The sequence below is a fragment of the Capsicum annuum genome, chromosome 9 (assembly GCF_002878395.1).
Source record: "Capsicum annuum cultivar UCD-10X-F1 chromosome 9, UCD10Xv1.1, whole genome shotgun sequence".
NCBI classification, from domain to species: domain Eukaryota; kingdom Viridiplantae; phylum Streptophyta; class Magnoliopsida; order Solanales; family Solanaceae; genus Capsicum; species Capsicum annuum.
The window spans coordinates 216,745,801-216,764,208 of NC_061119.1; the positions used below are offsets into that span (position 1 = coordinate 216,745,801).

At 35.7% G+C, this 18,408-nt stretch overlaps 2 protein-coding genes across 3 annotated transcripts; one reads left to right on the top strand and one right to left on the bottom strand.

The window, feature by feature from the left end:
- The first annotated feature begins 202 nt into the window (after positions 1-202).
- Positions 203-6,740, top strand: LOC107840920 (mitogen-activated protein kinase kinase 2). Its single transcript, XM_016684870.2, has 9 exons — positions 203-742; positions 1,013-1,097; positions 2,448-2,582; positions 3,428-3,652; positions 3,740-3,922; positions 4,312-4,535; positions 4,711-4,756; positions 4,844-4,945; positions 6,336-6,740. The coding sequence occupies exons 1-8, from the start codon at positions 666-668 to the stop codon at positions 4,940-4,942; spliced, it is 1,074 nt and encodes a 357-aa protein (XP_016540356.1). The 5' UTR covers positions 203-665; the 3' UTR covers positions 4,943-4,945; positions 6,336-6,740.
- Positions 6,741-7,172: 432 nt separating this feature from the next.
- LOC107840919 (serine/threonine-protein kinase 38-like) lies at positions 7,173-17,572 on the bottom strand. Of its 2 annotated transcripts, XR_001665348.2 has the most exons (13): positions 17,164-17,549; positions 14,452-14,626; positions 13,677-13,760; positions 12,880-13,121; positions 12,559-12,772; positions 12,137-12,216; positions 11,850-11,934; positions 11,461-11,592; positions 11,273-11,386; positions 10,390-10,434; positions 9,858-9,942; positions 8,836-8,998; positions 7,173-7,464 (listed from the first exon to the last, which is right to left on the bottom strand). XR_001665348.2 is itself a non-coding variant. In XM_016684868.2 (12 exons), the coding sequence occupies exons 1-12, from the start codon at positions 17,367-17,369 to the stop codon at positions 8,907-8,909; spliced, it is 1,554 nt and encodes a 517-aa protein (XP_016540354.2). In that variant the 5' UTR covers positions 17,370-17,572; the 3' UTR covers positions 8,489-8,906. The 2 variants fall into 2 exon arrangements, 1 of the variants encoding a protein (XP_016540354.2); XM_016684868.2 differs by lacking the exon at positions 7,173-7,464 and having other exon boundaries at positions 8,489-8,998; positions 17,164-17,572.
- Positions 17,573-18,408: the final 836 nt, after the last annotated feature.

Sequence of the window (18,408 nt, forward strand, 5' to 3'; positions counted from 1 at the left end):
AAATTTCCCTTTTTACTAATATTTTTTGACCTATCAAGAAAAAATAAATTCTTTTTTCTTATTTCATTCATATCATTAATTATTTTTTTTAAAATTAATTTTAAATTATAATGTAAATATTATTTAATAAATAATTAAATAATTGTGTTATTAATTATTTTTTTTAATAGTGTAATTTAAATTGTGACAAATAAAATAGAGTGAATATAACCTAACAAATTAAAATAAAATGAAGGGAGTAGAATTAAAAAAAATCCAATTGCCTGGAAACAATTTCAACTTTGATCTTTCAAGATTGCTATAAAATAGTGAAATTTAAGAAAAATTACCAAAACCTCATTTGCCAGGAAGCAACTTCCATTATGGGTGTTCAAGATTTCCATAAAACAGTTGATTTTTAAGAAAAATTCAAGAACCCCAATTGCCAAGAAGCACACTTTCCATTTTGGATGTTCAAGATTTCCATAAAAAAGTAAACTTTAAGAAGAATTCAAGAACCCCACTTGCCAAGAAGCAAACTTTCCATTTTGGGTGTTCAAGATTTCCATAAAAAAGTGATTTTTAAGAAGAATTCAAGAACACTCTCCACCCCACCCCCGCACCCCAACCTCAGCTCTCCAGTTGCCAAGAAGCAGTTTCCACTGTGATTTGTGCAAGATTTAACTATGAAGAAAGGATCTTTTGCTCCTAATCTTAAACTTTCTCTTCCTCCTCCTGATGACGTTGCTCTCTCCAAATTCCTGTACTTACTTTATCTCTCTCCTTATGTGTGTGTGTGTGTGTTGTCTGTTGTGTGTTGTGTGTGTGTGAAATGTTTCCAAGAATGTATATTTATGCTAAATTCATATGCCTTGTCAAAAAACAAACAGTGGGTGGCAGTGGACTAGGTGGTATAGTGTGTTTACTGAGCTAAAATATTGGATCCACTTTGTTGTATATCTTATTTCTTGTGTCTTTTTGCTATGCTTATGTTGTTTTGTTGACATTTTTTTGGTATTTTGTTGTTTTATAGGACTGAATCAGGGACATTTAAGGATGGGGATCTTCTGGTGAATAGAGATGGAGTTAGAATTGTCTCACAGAGTGAAGTTGCAGCTGTAAACTCTCTCAAAATATTCTCTTTTTGCTATACTTGTTTAAGGAGTTGTTGGTTTGATAGAATTGCTCTTATTATTCTATAACCTTGGCTTGTTCCTTGTACTTCAATTAGCCTACCATTTTGTTTTGTAGCAGTTACAATGTTTTTTTTTCCTGAGCTGAGTATCTAGCGGAAACAACCTCTCTATCTCCCAAGGTAGGGGTAAGGTCCGCAGACTCTACTCTCTTTAGACCCCACTTGTGGGATTACACTGAGTATGTTGTTGAATCTGGCTTGGATTGGGTAGTAGGATCATTCCTTGCTTAGTCTACATGGGATTATAAGAGCGTACTATTTTCTGAATTGCCTTTGGAATTTTGAGGTTGGAATTCAAATGTTTAGCTAATAATTTAAATGCGCAAAGAATTGAAATTTTGAATGCTTGAGCCGAGGGTTTAGAAACAACCTCTCTACCTTCAACAAGGTAGGGGTAAAGCTGTGTGCTATGTTGTTGTTATTTCTGGTCATGTTATAAAGAACTTGAAATGGATGCTAAATTAGACAATCTGAATTTCTTGAGCTGTTCATCTGAGTCTTGATATTACAGTTGCGATTAAGGAACTCATTTTATATGAAGGGTCCAAATTACATGACCCTTGATAGGAAGGTCTGGGGGACGCGAATTAGGGTAGAGGTTTAGTGAGTAGGAGTGCGTCCTTACTAGTAGGAAGGAGTGCTTTGTTTGTAGTTGTGCCTGTAGTCGTAGTGTTTTGCGCGTGTCTTGTAGTTTCTTGTTCGTGGTGTTTTGGTGATGTTTTTGATTTCGGATAGATAGTTTATGGTATTACTCTGTGGGTGTCTTGTTCCCATTTTGTTGTTTGTTTTTATGTTTTTATGTTTGTATGTTTGTTATATTGTTATTTGTCCTGAGTCGGGGGTCTATGGAAACAACCTCTCCACTTCATCGGAGGTAGTGGTATGGATTGCGTACACTTTACCCCCACTTTGTGGGATTACATTGGGTATGTTGTTTGTTGTTGTTGTAGTATGCTTACTTTAGGTCTAAAATTTGGCAGGAGTCTTTTTGTCTTGTTAGAGATTTATATGCCGGTAGGAAATGTAGAGAACATCTGGTGCCAGAGAAACTAATGTTTTCAATAATATCGGACTAAGATGAGTTTAAATGACGTGATAAGGGCAGTGGGGATATATTTAGCTGATGCCAACTTGCTTGGAATTGAGACGTAGTTGTTATTGTAATCCAGACCTGGACATTTTGTGCTTTTCATCTTCCTTTGTGTATGCACTTTTGCAATCCGTTGCAACTATCATATCTTATTTATTCTGGCATTTGCGATTTTTTCTCCAGCCTTCAGTTATACAACCATCAGACAACCAGTTAAGCTTAGCTGATTTTGAAGCAGTTAAAGTTATTGGAAAGGGAAATGGTGGTATTGTACGGCTGGTTCAGCATAAATGGACAGGGCAATTTTTTGCTCTCAAGGTATATTTGGCTTCCATCTCTATTCTGCTTCTCTTGGTTATTGGTTATTCCTTTGACTAGCAGCAGATTGTTTATATATCAGTTTGACATGTTCCAGTATTGGTGTGTATTCCATTTAAAAAGTGCGTAATAGAGGAAGTTATCTAACGATAATGAAAGAAGAGGAATTTTGAGGATTGGGACACAAAGAGTAGGGAGCACGAGTGCGGATAGAATGTTTGCTCTATTCTCTATGACTGGAAGGTGTTGATTATTGACTTGGTCCATCTTTTCTTATTGATAAGCATGATCACTAAGGGGTCGTTTGGTAGGAGGGATAAGGATAACTAATCCCGGGATTAATTTAGAAGAGGGGCTTATCCTATGTTTGGTTGGGACAAAATGCATGGGATAACTCATCCCGGGATTGTAGTGTTTTTCTTATCCCTCCTTGAGGGTGGGATAACTAATCCCGGGATAACTTGTTTTCCAACCAAACGACCCCTAACAGTTACTTCTTTCACCCTCAAGCCTTGAGTTCTTGATTGCACAAGCAGAGGAATAGAGGTCATATTGGCTTGTTCTTTGGAGTGCTTATGGAGGAATTTGTCTATCTGACGATCCTTTGGCAGATGTCAACATATGCTTTAATTATCAGGCTCTTCTTCGCTTAATAACAGAATGTCGCCTGCGATCTCCACCGCTCTACCGGTTAAACTGTTTTTCAGCTTACTGTGTTCAGGCTGCCTCAAGAGATTTGTCCTCTAAATGAATAAATACGTTAAGTTCCCCTCATATGTCACTGCCGCCTTATTTTTCCAGCTATACTTGTTTCCCTTCGTGACAAGGAGTTTTTTATCATTCAGGTTATTCAGATGAACATTGATGAGTCCATGCGCAAGCATATTGCTCAAGAGTTGAGAATTAATCAGTCATCACAGTGTCCACATGTTGTCGTATGCTATCAGTCATTCTTCGATAATGGTGCTATCTCCATTATTTTGGAGTATATGGATGGTGGCTCCTTAGCAGATTTTCTGAAAAAGGTCAAAACAATACCTGAGCGATATCTTGCTGCCATCTGCAAACAGGTAGCCGGTAAACAATTTGAATTCCGCTAGAGAAGAATTTGGTCAAGTACTAATAACGTTATCAACCTTGGTTCTTTCACCAATTAGGTTCTCCAAGGCTTGTGGTATCTTCATCATGAGAAGCATATTATTCACAGGGATTTGAAACCTTCGAATTTACTAGTCAACCACAGAGGTGATGTCAAAATCACCGACTTTGGCGTGAGTGCAGTACTGGCAAGCACATCTGGACTGGCTAATACCTTTGTCGGCACATACAACTATATGTCTGTGAGTATCTGTGACTTGATTTTTGTAAAAGCGAGTATAGAACTGCAACGCTAGGTAATTTTCGCTCATAAATAACACGTCAGAAATATTTCCTAGCATACTTTTCTGCAACTTTATTACTCCCTCCGGTTCAATTTGTTGGCCGTACTTTCTTTTTCTGGCAAATGTTAATTTCAACTTTCCACATGTCATGTTTAAGACCACAATATTAAAGGAAATTTTGGTACATTTGACATATCTTTAATTTAATACCACAAGATTCAAAAGTTTTTATTTTCTTAAACTCCGTGTCAAGTCAAAACCGGACAAACAAATTGAAATGGAGGGAGTAGTGTAATCTGCCTATGCTAAAAACCTCCAAGTTACTGACTCTCTGTTGTCTGCTACAGCCAGAGAGAATTTCAGGAGGTGCCTATGGCTACAAAAGCGACATTTGGAGCTTGGGTTTAGTTTTGCTTGAGTGTGCAACAGGTCATTTCCCATATACACCACCCCAGGGAGATGAAGGATGGGTCAATGTCTATGAACTTATGGAAACCATAGTTGACCAACCAGCACCTTGTGCACCTCCTGACCAATTTTCTCCACAATTCTGCTCATTCATATCTGTGTGGTAAGCGCTATAGTTTCAGATCAGATCTTACTTACTTGCAAATATACAATCCTTGTTAGTTTTGAGCTGGCGATGTCGTGATATACCATCTGGAACTATTAATCCGATTGTCCTATGAGTTTCTGGTAGATGTGTTTTCTGGTATGGAAGCTCACTACACTATAACTTGTTTCAGTGTCCAGAAAGACCAGAAGGACAGACTGTCGGCAAATGAACTCATGGTAGTGATAATCACTTTTTTGTCTTTCTCGAAATTGCTTATTGATTAATTACTAATGTAGTGGCTGTTTGGGATTCATGAAATACAGAGTCACCCTTTCATCACCATGTACAATGATCAGGATATCGATCTCGGATCTTACTTCACGTCCGCAGGACCTCCATTGGCAACACTCTCTGAGCTATAATTGGTATGTTTGCTCAATTCTTTTTTGATTCATTTTCACGGCCTGGGTAGTGTATTCCTTTTGCAGCTTTTAGAAAGAAATAATATAAGGTAGGAACTTTTTGTGTGTCTATTATACTCCCTCCATTTCATATTACTTGGCGCCCATACTAAAAATGACATAATACATAAACATGCCTTTAACTTGGCCTAGGCTGGCATCTATACCCTCCAATTTTGGATGTGCACAATTAGGCATTTAAACTTATATAGCATTGAACAAATAGACACACGCGTCCTATGTTGCATAATACACACACAACACGAAATTGCTACGTAGGACCCCAAGTAGAGAATTTTATTCAATTTTTCCCTTTCTACCCTTGGTATTAAATTATTAAATAAACTAGTAGTGGTCAAATTTAGAGTTTCAAAACATCATCAATAAGGTTAGTTTAGTAAAATACACCTCTAATTAAAGTTTTCTTAAAGGGTGTGTCAGGTCAACAGGAGCCAAGTAATATGAGACGGAGGGAGTACGTATATATTTGAGTGTCTGTGATACAAATTTCATTTTCTCTTTGTCCCTTTTTTCATCGTCTTGGATCAGAGCCGCTAGCATTTGGTAATTCGCTGAAGCTCTTTTTCTTTTTTTTTTTCCTCCGCTAGGGTCATTTGGTCACAGGGACTTTGCTTCTTGTTGCAACTCACTCAACCCTCTAGCTAGTTCCATTTTTCTTGTACGAGCAAGCTTTTTTATGTGTATTCCAATTCACTTTTATTTAACGTACACATTTGTGTATAGTTTATGTGCGTTAATTGGGTCGAGGGTCCTTAGGAAATAGCCTCTCTACCTTCACAAGATAGGGATAAGGCTGCGCCCACACTACCCTCCCCAGATCCCACTTGTGGGCTACATGGGGTATGTTGCTGTTGTATTTGCATATAGCAAAGGTTGAAGAACATTATGTTATTTATCTTCCTAATATCACCTAACTAATATTGGTGTTCTGGTAGTTTCAAATTGTTAATAGCTGATGTAGTTATCTCCGGAAACATGTTTGTTATCAACAATCCAAATTTAAGTTCTTTTTCAACCTGTGCTACGTAATCTGAGTTTTGAATACAAGCATTGAATCCTACTATCTTTTCAAAAACTTCAGTATAGCTATGTTGTCTCCATAATTGAGCTACAAAAGTTGTGGTTAACTATTTGCTTGTTCGGAAACATGGGTAAGGAATAGCGATTACATTGAGATGAGCCTCGTTATGTATGTGCAGTTCTTTTGCCAACTATTATTTCAAGAAAATTAGATGATTATTCCGATATTGCAATTCTATTCCTATTTGCCCAAAAACATGGGACTTGCAGGTGCGCCATTCTTGAAATTTAACCTGACTACTTACTCTCACAGGGTTTCAGCACTGTCTTGTAAGTGATGTTCATCAACCGGAATTTTGGCCAAGTAGCTTTTCCAGTCGCGACGTTCCAAAAATTAGAAGCCATTTTAGAAGGCATTGAGAATCAAGTGAAGCAGATGGAGCCATTGTTGTCCTTTTCAAGTCTCCGGTAGGTAGCGTTGGGAGTGTTGACCGTGATATTTTCTACTATATAGTAATTCAAATGGGAACAACTCCAGATATCCTTTTGATATGACTTTTTTTTGACATTAATCCTTGTTTGCAAGTGTTTTTGGTTTCCAATTTGACTTCTCTTACCTTTTTGGTACATGAAGTTGTTTAGTGTGAGTTATGAACTGAATGTAAAATTATTGAGCTCCCATTTGTCCTAATGATCAATTTAGAGACCTTTCAATGAATCAACTTGCGGAGGAGCTATCGAAAATAACCTCTCTACCCTAGAAACGTAGGGATAAGGTCTCCTTTCATCCTACCCTATTCCACATGTGGACATTGGGTAGTTGTTTATCAACTTAGTTCTAGGTTCAAGTTTTGCATGTCTAAGAGTTAAATCAATCTTACATTGCAATATTATTTACATAATGGTTATCGTTAATACTATACCCCATCGATATAGGCACCCAAGGGTGTGGCCTAGTGGTTTAATGAAGTTGGGATGAACATCATGAGATCTCAAGTTCAATTTCTAGCAGAGACAAACACTAGGTGATTGCTTCCTATCTGCTCTAGCCTTGGTGGACAAAGTTATCTAGTATTTGTTGCTGGTGGGAGGTGGCAGGTATTTCATGGATTTAGTTGAGGTGCGCGCAAGCTGGCTCGGACACCACGGCTATTAAAAAATAAATGAATAGATATTAGCTAATCCCATATGGAACTAGCCTTACCTGTCGCGTAACGACAATATTGGCGCAAAAGAATCGGTCATTCACTTGTTACAATATTGGCGCAAAGGAATCGGTCATTCACTTGTTGATCGTTCGCGAGTCAAACTCACTCTCCTGCCACGCCTTTCACTCGCTCTGTTGAGATGAACTCAATTACTCTTCACTCGCTCTGTTGAGTCGAATTCAATTACTCTTCGAGCTTTGAGGATCATTCGTTATTTACTTGCTTGCGGATTATCTGTAGAGAGCACCACAATCAAGATGCATGTTACGATATAGAGAGAGAAGAAGCGTAATGATTAGTATTATCGGAAAAGTTTTGGTAACTGGTGGGCAATAGAATTAGTTAATAGGTGCAAACAAGTGTAGCGAATCACATAAATAAACCCTTCTTGCCAGCTCACAGATGGATTGAGCTGGCGAAGCGCGAAGGAGATGGATGTCCTACATTCTCTTTTGAACTTCCATTGAGATTTCGTCGTAAGCATTCTTAGCAACTCATAGCTGAATTGAACTATTGAAACATACGGATAAAGATGCCCATATTTCGGGTGGCGTTTAATTTTTGCTTCTCGAATTTGTGCCTTCAGCACTTTACATAACAAAAAAATGGCTGAAAAATATCATTGCCACGGGAAAAAGAAACAATTTTCGCGGCACATGAGTTTAATTTTTCACGGTATCATATCCTACAAGTCATGTCGCAATGCATAACTTCATTCCTACAGAATTTATTCTGAGCGAGATAGAAGTCCAGTTTCAGAAGGCGCTAGTTAAGTTGTATAAGGTATAACAAGTCATGTCGTACTACATAACTTAATTCCTATAGAACTTATGCTATGCCAAGCGAGGCAAAAGTTCAGTTTCAGAATCCACAAGTTATATCATAAAATGCCTAACTTAATACCCATAGAAATTATGCCGAGCGGTGCAAAAGTTTTCTAAACTTATTGTGAGCGAAATAGGTCATATAAATACTATACAATTCATCTCACACAGTACTTTAATTCCTATCGAACTTATGCCGAATGAATTAGGGTATAGATAAGGATAATTTGGTCCACAAATTTTCGTTAAATGAGCAACATGAACGAAAATTATGGACCATCATATTTTAGGGCAAATATTAAAGACCACCATGAAATAGGGGCAATCCTTGGCACTCAAACAGAGTGCGGTCATGGTCCTTTCGTAGATTCAACCAATTCTAATCCAGCTCGCTCATTTGACACCTCTAGCTATCGGAAAAATACAAAAACTGATTAAGAAGGAAATAAACTATTTGATTTCCCCATTTTCTTGGAACAGTTATTTGTATCTACAAAATCTGGGAATAAGAACTGAAAGGGGTCTCTAGACAGATACAATTAAGACAATTAATCTTAGCTCTGCCTACATTGGTGTAGTCAATGTTAAATTATCTCTTAATATTTTTATACACAACTTTTATGATTGAAAGAAAAAAAGCTCCTATTGATAGCTGCAAGAAACCTACCCAGAGATCCTACGATGTCGTCACTTTTACAGTTTTAATGTTGTAAATGGCAATCTGCTTTTGTGTAGAAATGAGCAAAACTCAGAACTCGAATTGAACACTCAATATCATTACCTCCAGAACAAACCGTAAAAATGGGATGTTGATCAGTCAGTTTGTTCGCAGTACTTGGGCGTGGGCGTTCATCACAGAGATACAGTATCTGCTGATGCAGCACGGACAAGCATTTCATTGTCATCGATTGAACACTTGCCTGAGAATTCCACTGCAGAATCACCTAAAAGGATATAATGGTAGTTTAAAACCTTTTTTATGTACTTGCTACGAGAGGAAAGCAATCAAGTAGGGCTCCAAACAGTTGAAGGGGAGCCTTGAGGCAACGGTAAAGTTGTGTCAGTGTGATTCTATAGGTCACAGGTTTGAGCTGTGGAAGCCGCTGCTAACATTTGCATTAGAGGTTAGGTTGTCTACACACTTCCCAGGCCCTGCTAATATGGTAAGCTTTATGCATAGGGCTAACTTATAGACAGCTCATTCAGAAAACCAGCACATACACAACGTTATGCATGAAAATTGAATAAATCAGCAAGATACCGGAGTTCTCTGTTTTCAGAAAGTACATACAATGTGTCAAGTTTGAGTGCATGACTAATCGTTGAAGAGAAATACGAGCTGGTAGACAGATATCTAACAGATGCCATAACTCAGTAAACACTTTATTCATGTCATATACCTGCTTGTGTCTTAAGTTCAATTAAGGCATTAAGTCTTACATCAACACATGTACAACAACAACAACAACATATCAACGTAATCTCACTAGTGGGATCCGGGGAGGGTAGAGTGTACGGAGACTTTAGCCTACCATTGGAGGTAGACAGACTGTTTCTGATAGACCCTCGGCTTAAGGAATACATTAACACGTGTGCGCATTATAAATCATTACCAGTCAAATTTTAACTCCTGTCTCAACAATATAATAGCTCAGAATTCATTCAAGTGCTTATACATTTAAAATGTCGCTGCATGCATAAGAATTAGCAGTGACTTAGTAGATGATAGAGCATTCAACATGAGTTCCCTTCAAAAGAATATAAAAGAACTATTAGTTTGAGAGTTTATGGAAGTCACCATACCTGAAGAATGTCTCAATCCCTTGACAGCATCAAAATTCTTGTAGGTATAGCCAACAAAACTTAAATCTTCAGGAATAAGGCGCTTCTGCAAAAAAAAATTACAACAAAAAAGATTTATTTAAGCATGGAATTAGAAGAAAAGGTGTTCCGGAAAAGAGAAATAGAAAAGTAAGCTGGAGAAGAAAATTCCAAAAACGATGATAGCAAGACTGCTCAGCAAAACATGGTTACATTCAGTAGGGATGTAGGGATGCAAGAGATTCATCATCATGACATACATAAGCACTGGACACCTACACTAATCTGAGTCTAAGTTCAGTTGCGCATATCTGAAGCTTAGATTAATCTTAGATTACACATCCTTTAAAAACTGTCTATTATAACTGTTTGGACACTCCATAAACTCTATATTCTAAGCAAAAGTTTCATGTAAATCTCACATAAATTATAGAAACCCCAAAAAAGGAAAAGCTAAAACTTTCAGGGTTTATCAAATAGGAATACTTTACTCATTATGACAAAAGAAACTCACCTTTCTATGCGGTCCTGAACTATTTTTGGCTGGTGGTTTATTTGCCTGCAGTCAGTTGCAATTTTACATCAGTTGCACAAGAATTCTCAACCAAGCATTGTTGTTAACAACAGTTAAACATGAGTATCATGGGGCAAAGAGTTTAGAAAACATTCTTGGTGGAAAAAATGAGTAAAGGATCTTGAATAAATTCACCATTTCTTTCTATTCGCATTGCCTGGAAGGACAAAGAAAGAGGATACTTTTCTCTTGTTTTATCATATGAATCTTTTTGTATATGTTTATATGGGATCCCATCTCCTTACCAACACAAGATATATTTCTTGAATTCTGTATGTGCTGGTTTTGTATTTTCCTTTGATGGGTAGGCAGATGCAGGATCTATTAAGATTCTAATAAATAAAGTTGGGTTATAAATGGTGGAAAGTAAACTAAGAGGACTCAACTGGAAAATAATCTTCAGGGCAACAAAATTTTGATCTTGTCATGATTGAATCTATGTTAAACTTTTAATATTCAAATCATGGAGTTTAAGCCTTATGATTATTTAGTGGATGTTTTAATACAGATATAGGGTCTAGGAAAAATCTATTGTTCCCGTGAACTCATAGGTTACGCTCGGTGTTTGCCACTGTGTTCCCGTAGAGATAAACATTACGTAGCAAAATAACAAGGTTTAGCAAAATATCAGGGTTGGTCATAAGATCACCAAGGTTAACTTTTGATCACATCATACCTCCTAAGGTAGCTTGTGTAGTAGTGAACCGTGTGGACATATTTGTCATGATTAAATTACGAAGATGAAATATCACTTCTCACAATCTTTCTCTAAAATCTGGAAAAAAGAAAACAGAAATGGGACAAAACGTAAATGGTAATTCACCTCATCAAACTTCATAAAATTTTGAGTATCAAGATCATCATTTACTTCTGGCTTATATGCTGCCTCCATGGCATAAAGTTTATCCCACTTTATGTCTTTGAACCAGGGGTGAACCTGATTATATTAATGAATAAGACAGAAGAATCTAAAATTGATCAAAAAAATAAGACTATTCTTGTAACACAAACCTTTATTTGCTCTGCTCCTCGACAGCCAAGACGACTTTCAGCATCACAAAGCAGCCTACATATCAGGTCTTTGGCTTCAGGAGTCAATCTTGCTTCCTCTGGAAACTTTATGTGATTTCTCCAATGAACAATCTATAGAACCAGAACAAGTGTCAAGGCATAGAATTTAAATCATGCTGCATAAGCATCCTAACTGAACTACCATTAGACGGGACATTTGCACAAGCATTTCAAAGCATCACAAGATAATTTGATTGTTAATTAAACAGAAAGAATAAATTAATATCAATGTTGAAACAGGATAAAGTGGATTTCCTTTCCAAAGTTGTAAATTTTGTAGTGTCAATGCTGCTTAAAGAATTGCCACGCGCTTTTGTGGACCACTATACCTTTCTACATGTCGTTATCGGGTCTTCAGAGTAAAAAGGGGGATAACCAACGAGCATCTCATACATGATGGCGCCAAGTGACCACCTGAATGAAGCAAAGAAAAGAGGATAATGGATTAAGTCTACTAACTTTAATTTGTCTAAGGTGATCATACCTAAAAGAAAGAAAATAAGTGAAACATGTCGCCGTGCTCAACAACTAGTACATGAAATGAAAGGAAAACAATCAAAAATTTTTAAACGCCTGCCAATTAAAATCCACATTAATCACAAATAAGAAAGCTAACCAATCACATTCTACTCCATAGCCTTTCTTCAGTAAAACCTCAGGAGCAATGTAGTCGGGAGTGCCCACTGTTGAAAATGCCTGCCAGAGAAACAGTTAATATTAAAGGTTCGGGCAACTAATTAACAAATGTGTCATGGAATTAACGTAGCAACAGAAGGTCATTTCTTGGAATAGTAAATGATATTTCTAGTTCGTTTCCATTTCTCATGTGAAGCTAGAATGTGCAAGTCCAGATCCTAAACTTATGAAGAGAAGTACGTTATTCTCCCGAAACCAATTGTTCTGGTACTACATATTACTTTTCTTCCAATTTTTAATTTTTATACTGCACATCTATGATCTTTGAGAAATCAACCAAAATAAGGATTCTGGATTAAGTTTATAATTTTTGAGGTAAGCTGTGTTTCTGTTAATACTTACTAATTTTCTCCTGTTTATTTGCCAATGCTGCAGTTGTTCAAGGGAGCTATTCCAACCACTTCCCTTGTTAGCAGATCCCCTTTGTTCACCATTCATCATTTCATTTTCATTAATAGGAGATAAATTCGAACAGTCAAGGGGCTTGCACAGACCAAAATCAGACAGCCTCATGTGGCCATTTTTGTCCAAAAGAAGATTATCCGGTTTAATATCCCTGCAAAAAAGCATTATGTAAAAACATAAGCCATTGGGACCATTTCAGATCTTTCGCCGAGGTCTCTAGTGTATACCATTATTGTTTACCAAGTACAGATTAACTACCTGTGAATGTAGTTATGCTTATGAATAGACTCTATGGCCAAAACACTTTGAGCAATGTAAAATCTTGCAACTGTCTCAGTTAATGTCTCCTCCCTCATCAGCAGCGTCATCATATCACCACCAGGCAGATATTCCATTACTAGATACAAGTAGTCAGCATCTTGGAAAGAATAAAAAAGTTTTACAATAAAGTGGCTAGCTACTTCAGCAAGCAAATTCCTTTCGGCCCTAACATGTTCAACCTGTAATGCAAAGAGATGGTAAGAAATCAGATCACTTCTTAAAACAAAGAGTACAGCTTGTTATTTCATGCGCAAAACTGACGTCTAGACAACTGTGGTTCTCGGATGCTTTTTTTGGTTAGGGTGGGGTGAGGTCTGAGGAAGGATTATAGAAGACAAGGTTTCATGTCTTCTCATTGTTCCAGTTTGGAAATTATTTAGATAGAGAAAGAGGTTGAATGTAAACGGGAAATTATTTAGATAGAGAAAGAGGTTCAATGTATTACATAAGCGAGTTGAGAAATTCATATTTTGACATTAATGACTTGAAAGTTGGAGGGGATATATTTAAATTAAAAGCAAAGAGCCTTCTACTGAAAAGCAGTTGCCTTGCAACATTGGGAGATTTCAGAGGAATCAGCAGTGTTGCATATTTAGCTGGATTTTCACAAGAGAAGCAGAAAGGTATGCTGCATTTCCTTGCAAATATTTATATAAGCAGCAGAGAAAAGTACTAGGAATAAACTCTTGTTGAGCAAAGTGGTAATTGGCTCCTTAGGAAGGATATGGTCTCACCTGCCCCCTACTTAGCATTTCCGACTTCTTCAACTTCTTCATTGCATATATATTTCCAGATACTTTATCCCGGCACAACCTGACCTGCAAAACAGATTTGAATAAGAATCAGCAACTTATTATCAGGGCTGGTAAACAGGAAACACATTCTGTGTGACTATGAGGTCACGGATTTAAGATCTGGAAACAACCTCTTGCAGAAATATAAGGTAAGGTTATGCACAAGAGATGCAATATGGTCCATCCCTTCCCCAGAACCCATGCATAGCTGGAGTTTAATGCACCACGCTGCCCTTAATGTCCAATAGAAGGACCAAGGGAATTTATCTTCCAAGAGCAATAATTTACCTGAATACTACAGAAGCCTTGGGAAGCAAGTAAGATTTTCACACTTAAGGCGCCCCAATAACAGCAATTATTATAACACCAAGCTACATAAGAATAGTGAGAGATACCAAAAGCAAAGCATCATCAGTGACTCCAATTAAATTATGCATGGTCCAATTATTAAATATTGTTGCTGTTGCATCTTGAGAATGTACAAAATGATTATAAATTTTGCATGAGAATGGAACGAATTCATCGAACATGCTCCTTCTGGTTAAGCATATGAAGCAGTTGATCATTGAAATGTATGGGGTAGAAACCAACTCTATAGAAGTTCTTATTATTTCATAACATATAATTCAGTCCTAAAGGTTGAACGGTCCAGCTAACAAAACATAATCCCTGAAGAATGATATTTTTCAATCTAAAGATATACAGAATCTCAAACCTCTCCAAAAGCTCCTCTTCCTATGATCGTCAAAAGCTCAAAATCATCAACAGATATCTTGTGACGCTTTAGTCGGATATACTCTGTCTCTTTTCTCTCCAATTCCTTTAGAAGGTTCATTTGTTCTTCCTCTGGTACACCAGAGCTTTCCAATTTCTTTTCTAGCAGTAATCGCCTACAGTTCATAGACAATAATACATGAGAAATACAGAAAAGAATGGTCAAAATTCCATCTAATATCACTCTTCTTCAGTGATTGGTTCAATTTATAAGCATGTTAGCCCACACAATGCTTTTGACATTCTACAGAAATGTGATAATACCTGTAAGAAAAAGCATAAGCACGAAATCCAAAATAAATGTCTAAATCGAAAATTCATAATCCAATCATTTTTAACTGGCTAGCAGCCTCTCCGTGTCACGTTGAGGATCGAGCTACAATTTGCACACATTTCCAATTCAAAATCCAAAATTTTCTAGGAAAACCACACATTGCATTCCAAATATATGCCGTACAATTCATAATACGATCATTTTACCTAGCCTTCAACCTAGCTATACCACATTGAGACGATCGGGCTACAAATTCCACACATTTTCAATTCAAAATCTAAGGTTTTCAAAAAAAAAAAAAAACGTACACTCGCATTTACATTTTCAATTCAAATAGATTCCGTACAATAGCATTGATGATAATCATGAAAATTTGAAAATCGTATAAACAAAAGAGAATGATCAAGGAAATTCAACATGCACTGCAATCGCATTCACGATAACCATGAAAACTTCAAAAATCATATAAACAGAAGAAATTCTGAATTACGTACAATTGCATTTACGATAATCATTGAAAATCGTATAAACAGAAGATAATGATCAAGGAAATTCAACATGCAGTACAATCACATTTACATAATCATGAAAACTTCAAAAATCATATAAGCAGAAGAAAATGATTGACGAAATTCAAAATTCCGTACAATCATATTAACGATGATCATGCAAATTTCAAAATCACATAAGTAGAAGAGAGTGATCGAGTAAATTCAAAATTCCATACAATTGCATTTACGCTGATCATGAAAATTCAAAAAATCATATAAGCAGAAGAGAATGACCGTGTAAATTCAAAATTCCGTGCAATCGCATTTACAAAATCATGAAAATTCATAATATGATCATTTTTACCTAGCTATCAACATCGCCATACTATTGAGACGATTGAGCTACAATTTGCACATATTTCCAATTCAAATCCAATTCTTTTACAAAATCACATTGCATTTACGATAATCATGAAAGTTTCAGAATCATATAAGGAGGAGAGAATGATCGAGCTACAATTTGCACACATTTCCAATTCACAAAAAAATTTCCAAAAATCACATCGACATTCAAAATAAATGCCGTACAATTCATAATACGATCATTTTTACCTAGCTTTCAACCTATCAGTACCACATTAAGATGATCGAGCTACAGATTGTGCACATTTCCATTTCAAAATCCAAAGTTTTCCAAAAATCACATCACATTATGCCGTACAGTCACATTTACATAATCATGAAAATTCACAATACGATCACTTTTACCTAGCTGTCAACCTCTTCTTTCCACATCGAGACGATCAAGCTAACACTTTTCTCACATTTCCAATTCAAAATCCAAAATTTTCCAAAAATCACGTCACATTCCAAAAATAAAAATCCGTCTACTCGCAGGTACATAATCATGAAAATTCATAATCCAAATCTAAAATTTTCCACATAACCATGAAAATTCACAATACGATCATTTTTACTTATCTGTCAACCTCTCTGTACCACATCGAGACGATCGAGCTAGCAATTTTCTCACATTTCCAATTCAAAATCACATCGTATTCCGATAATAAAAAAAAATACATACAATCTCATGTACACAATCATGAAAAATCACAATACGATCATTTTCACCTAGCTACAACCTCTTTACACCACATCGAGAAGATTGAGCTAACAATTCTCACATTTCCAATTCAAAATCCAAAATTTTTCCAAAAATCACGTCGCATTCCAAAATTTAATTACAAAAATGTGCATAATCGCATGTACATAATCATGAAAATTCATAATCCAAATCTAAAATTTTCTAGAAAAAAACACAATCGCATTTACATCTAGACGATCGAGCTAACAATTTGCTCACATTTCCAATTCAAAAACCAAAATTTTCCAAAAATCACGTCGCATTCCAATAACAAAAAATAAAAATGCGTACAATCGCATGTACATGATCATGAAAATTCATAATCCAAATCTAACATTTTCTAGAAAAAAAAAATGCAATCGCATTTACGATAATCGCGAAAATTCACAATACGATCATTTTTACCTAGATGTCAACCTCTTTACACCACATCAAGACGATCGACCTAACGATTTGCTCACATTTCCGAGTCAAAATCCAAAGTTTTCCGAAAATCACATCGCATTATGCCGTACAATCACATTTACATAATCATAAAAATTCACAATATGATCAATTTTTACCTAGCTTTCAACCTCTCTGTATCACATCGAGACGATCGAGCTTAATTTGCTCACATTTCCAATTCAAAATCCAAAATTTTCCAAAAAATAAAAAAATAAGAAGGCGTAATCGCATGTACATAATCCAAAATCTAACTAATCACGAAAACTTTCAAAATCAGAATAAACATGGAAATAGTACCTTTGTTTACGATCCTGAATAAGTTTCATATGCGATTTATAATGATCTTCGATTAATTTCTTAGCAGCAGCAACTCTTTCTAGAGTCAAACTAGAACCTAATTGCTCCTCCAATTCATCCTCTTCCTCCTCCGTCAACGTCGCCATCTGATGATGCACTCTCTGTTGTTGTTTTTCTTCTTCTTCCTCCTCTCTATTCTTCGCCATTATTAACAAATCTTCGATCAATCGTCTTCCCTACGAACGACGATTGAGCGAATCGAAGAAGAATAAGAAGGAGAAATTTGAATTTTGAATTTGATAGGAAGATTGGATAGGAGAATGAAGATGGAATTGGACGGAGGGAATTTTGAAGAGAGGGAAAAAAAAAACTGAAAATGAGAAAATGAGAAGGATGTTGGGGTTTTATACTGTAAGTTTGCTGACGTGGCACTGGATTTTTTTCTGGGTCCCACTTATATTGTGGTTCCTATTGAGTGGAGAAACCACGTCAGACTAATGGGAACATTTTTGGCGGTAATAGTGTTATAGTATTATTATATCAAATTATCTATGATTTGGTAATTTTCAAGTGTAATTTTGATATTTTATACTACGATAAATTAGAGGTATGCAAAAACCGATTCAATCAAATTAATAAAAATATTATTAATTTTTAAATTTATTAATATTGGGTTATTAAATTAATAATTTTGCAGATTTTTTAATTGAGCTATCGATTCGATTTTTTATTTTAAGATTTTAATTAATGATTAAATAGATAAACCAATAATATTATATTAAAATTATATTTTTATACGCACTTATATAGTGATTTTAGATTCTATATACATACCTTATTGTTTTTTATATTTTATAGTTGTTGTCTTAGTTCTTTTAATTTATGTAGACTTTATATACGAAGATAATGTAGAACAAATGAAAATAAGAGAAAGTAAAGAAAAAATAAGGGAGTATTTTCTTATCGGATAAACAAAAAATCGAACCAATAAAGATCAAAACTCAATAAATCAAAAATCGATAATGAATATCTTATTAGTTTGATTATCGATTCAACGTGTTCATAAACCGAAAATCAGTAAATTGAATCGACAATGAACAAAATTGTACCGAATCGACTGATGCACATTTCTATAATATATTAATAATTATAATTTATTTGATTTCAACTTATGCATACTCTAATTTACTTTAAAAAATGCCTTAATATTGAATTTTTATACTCTATATATGCTTACGTGGCACT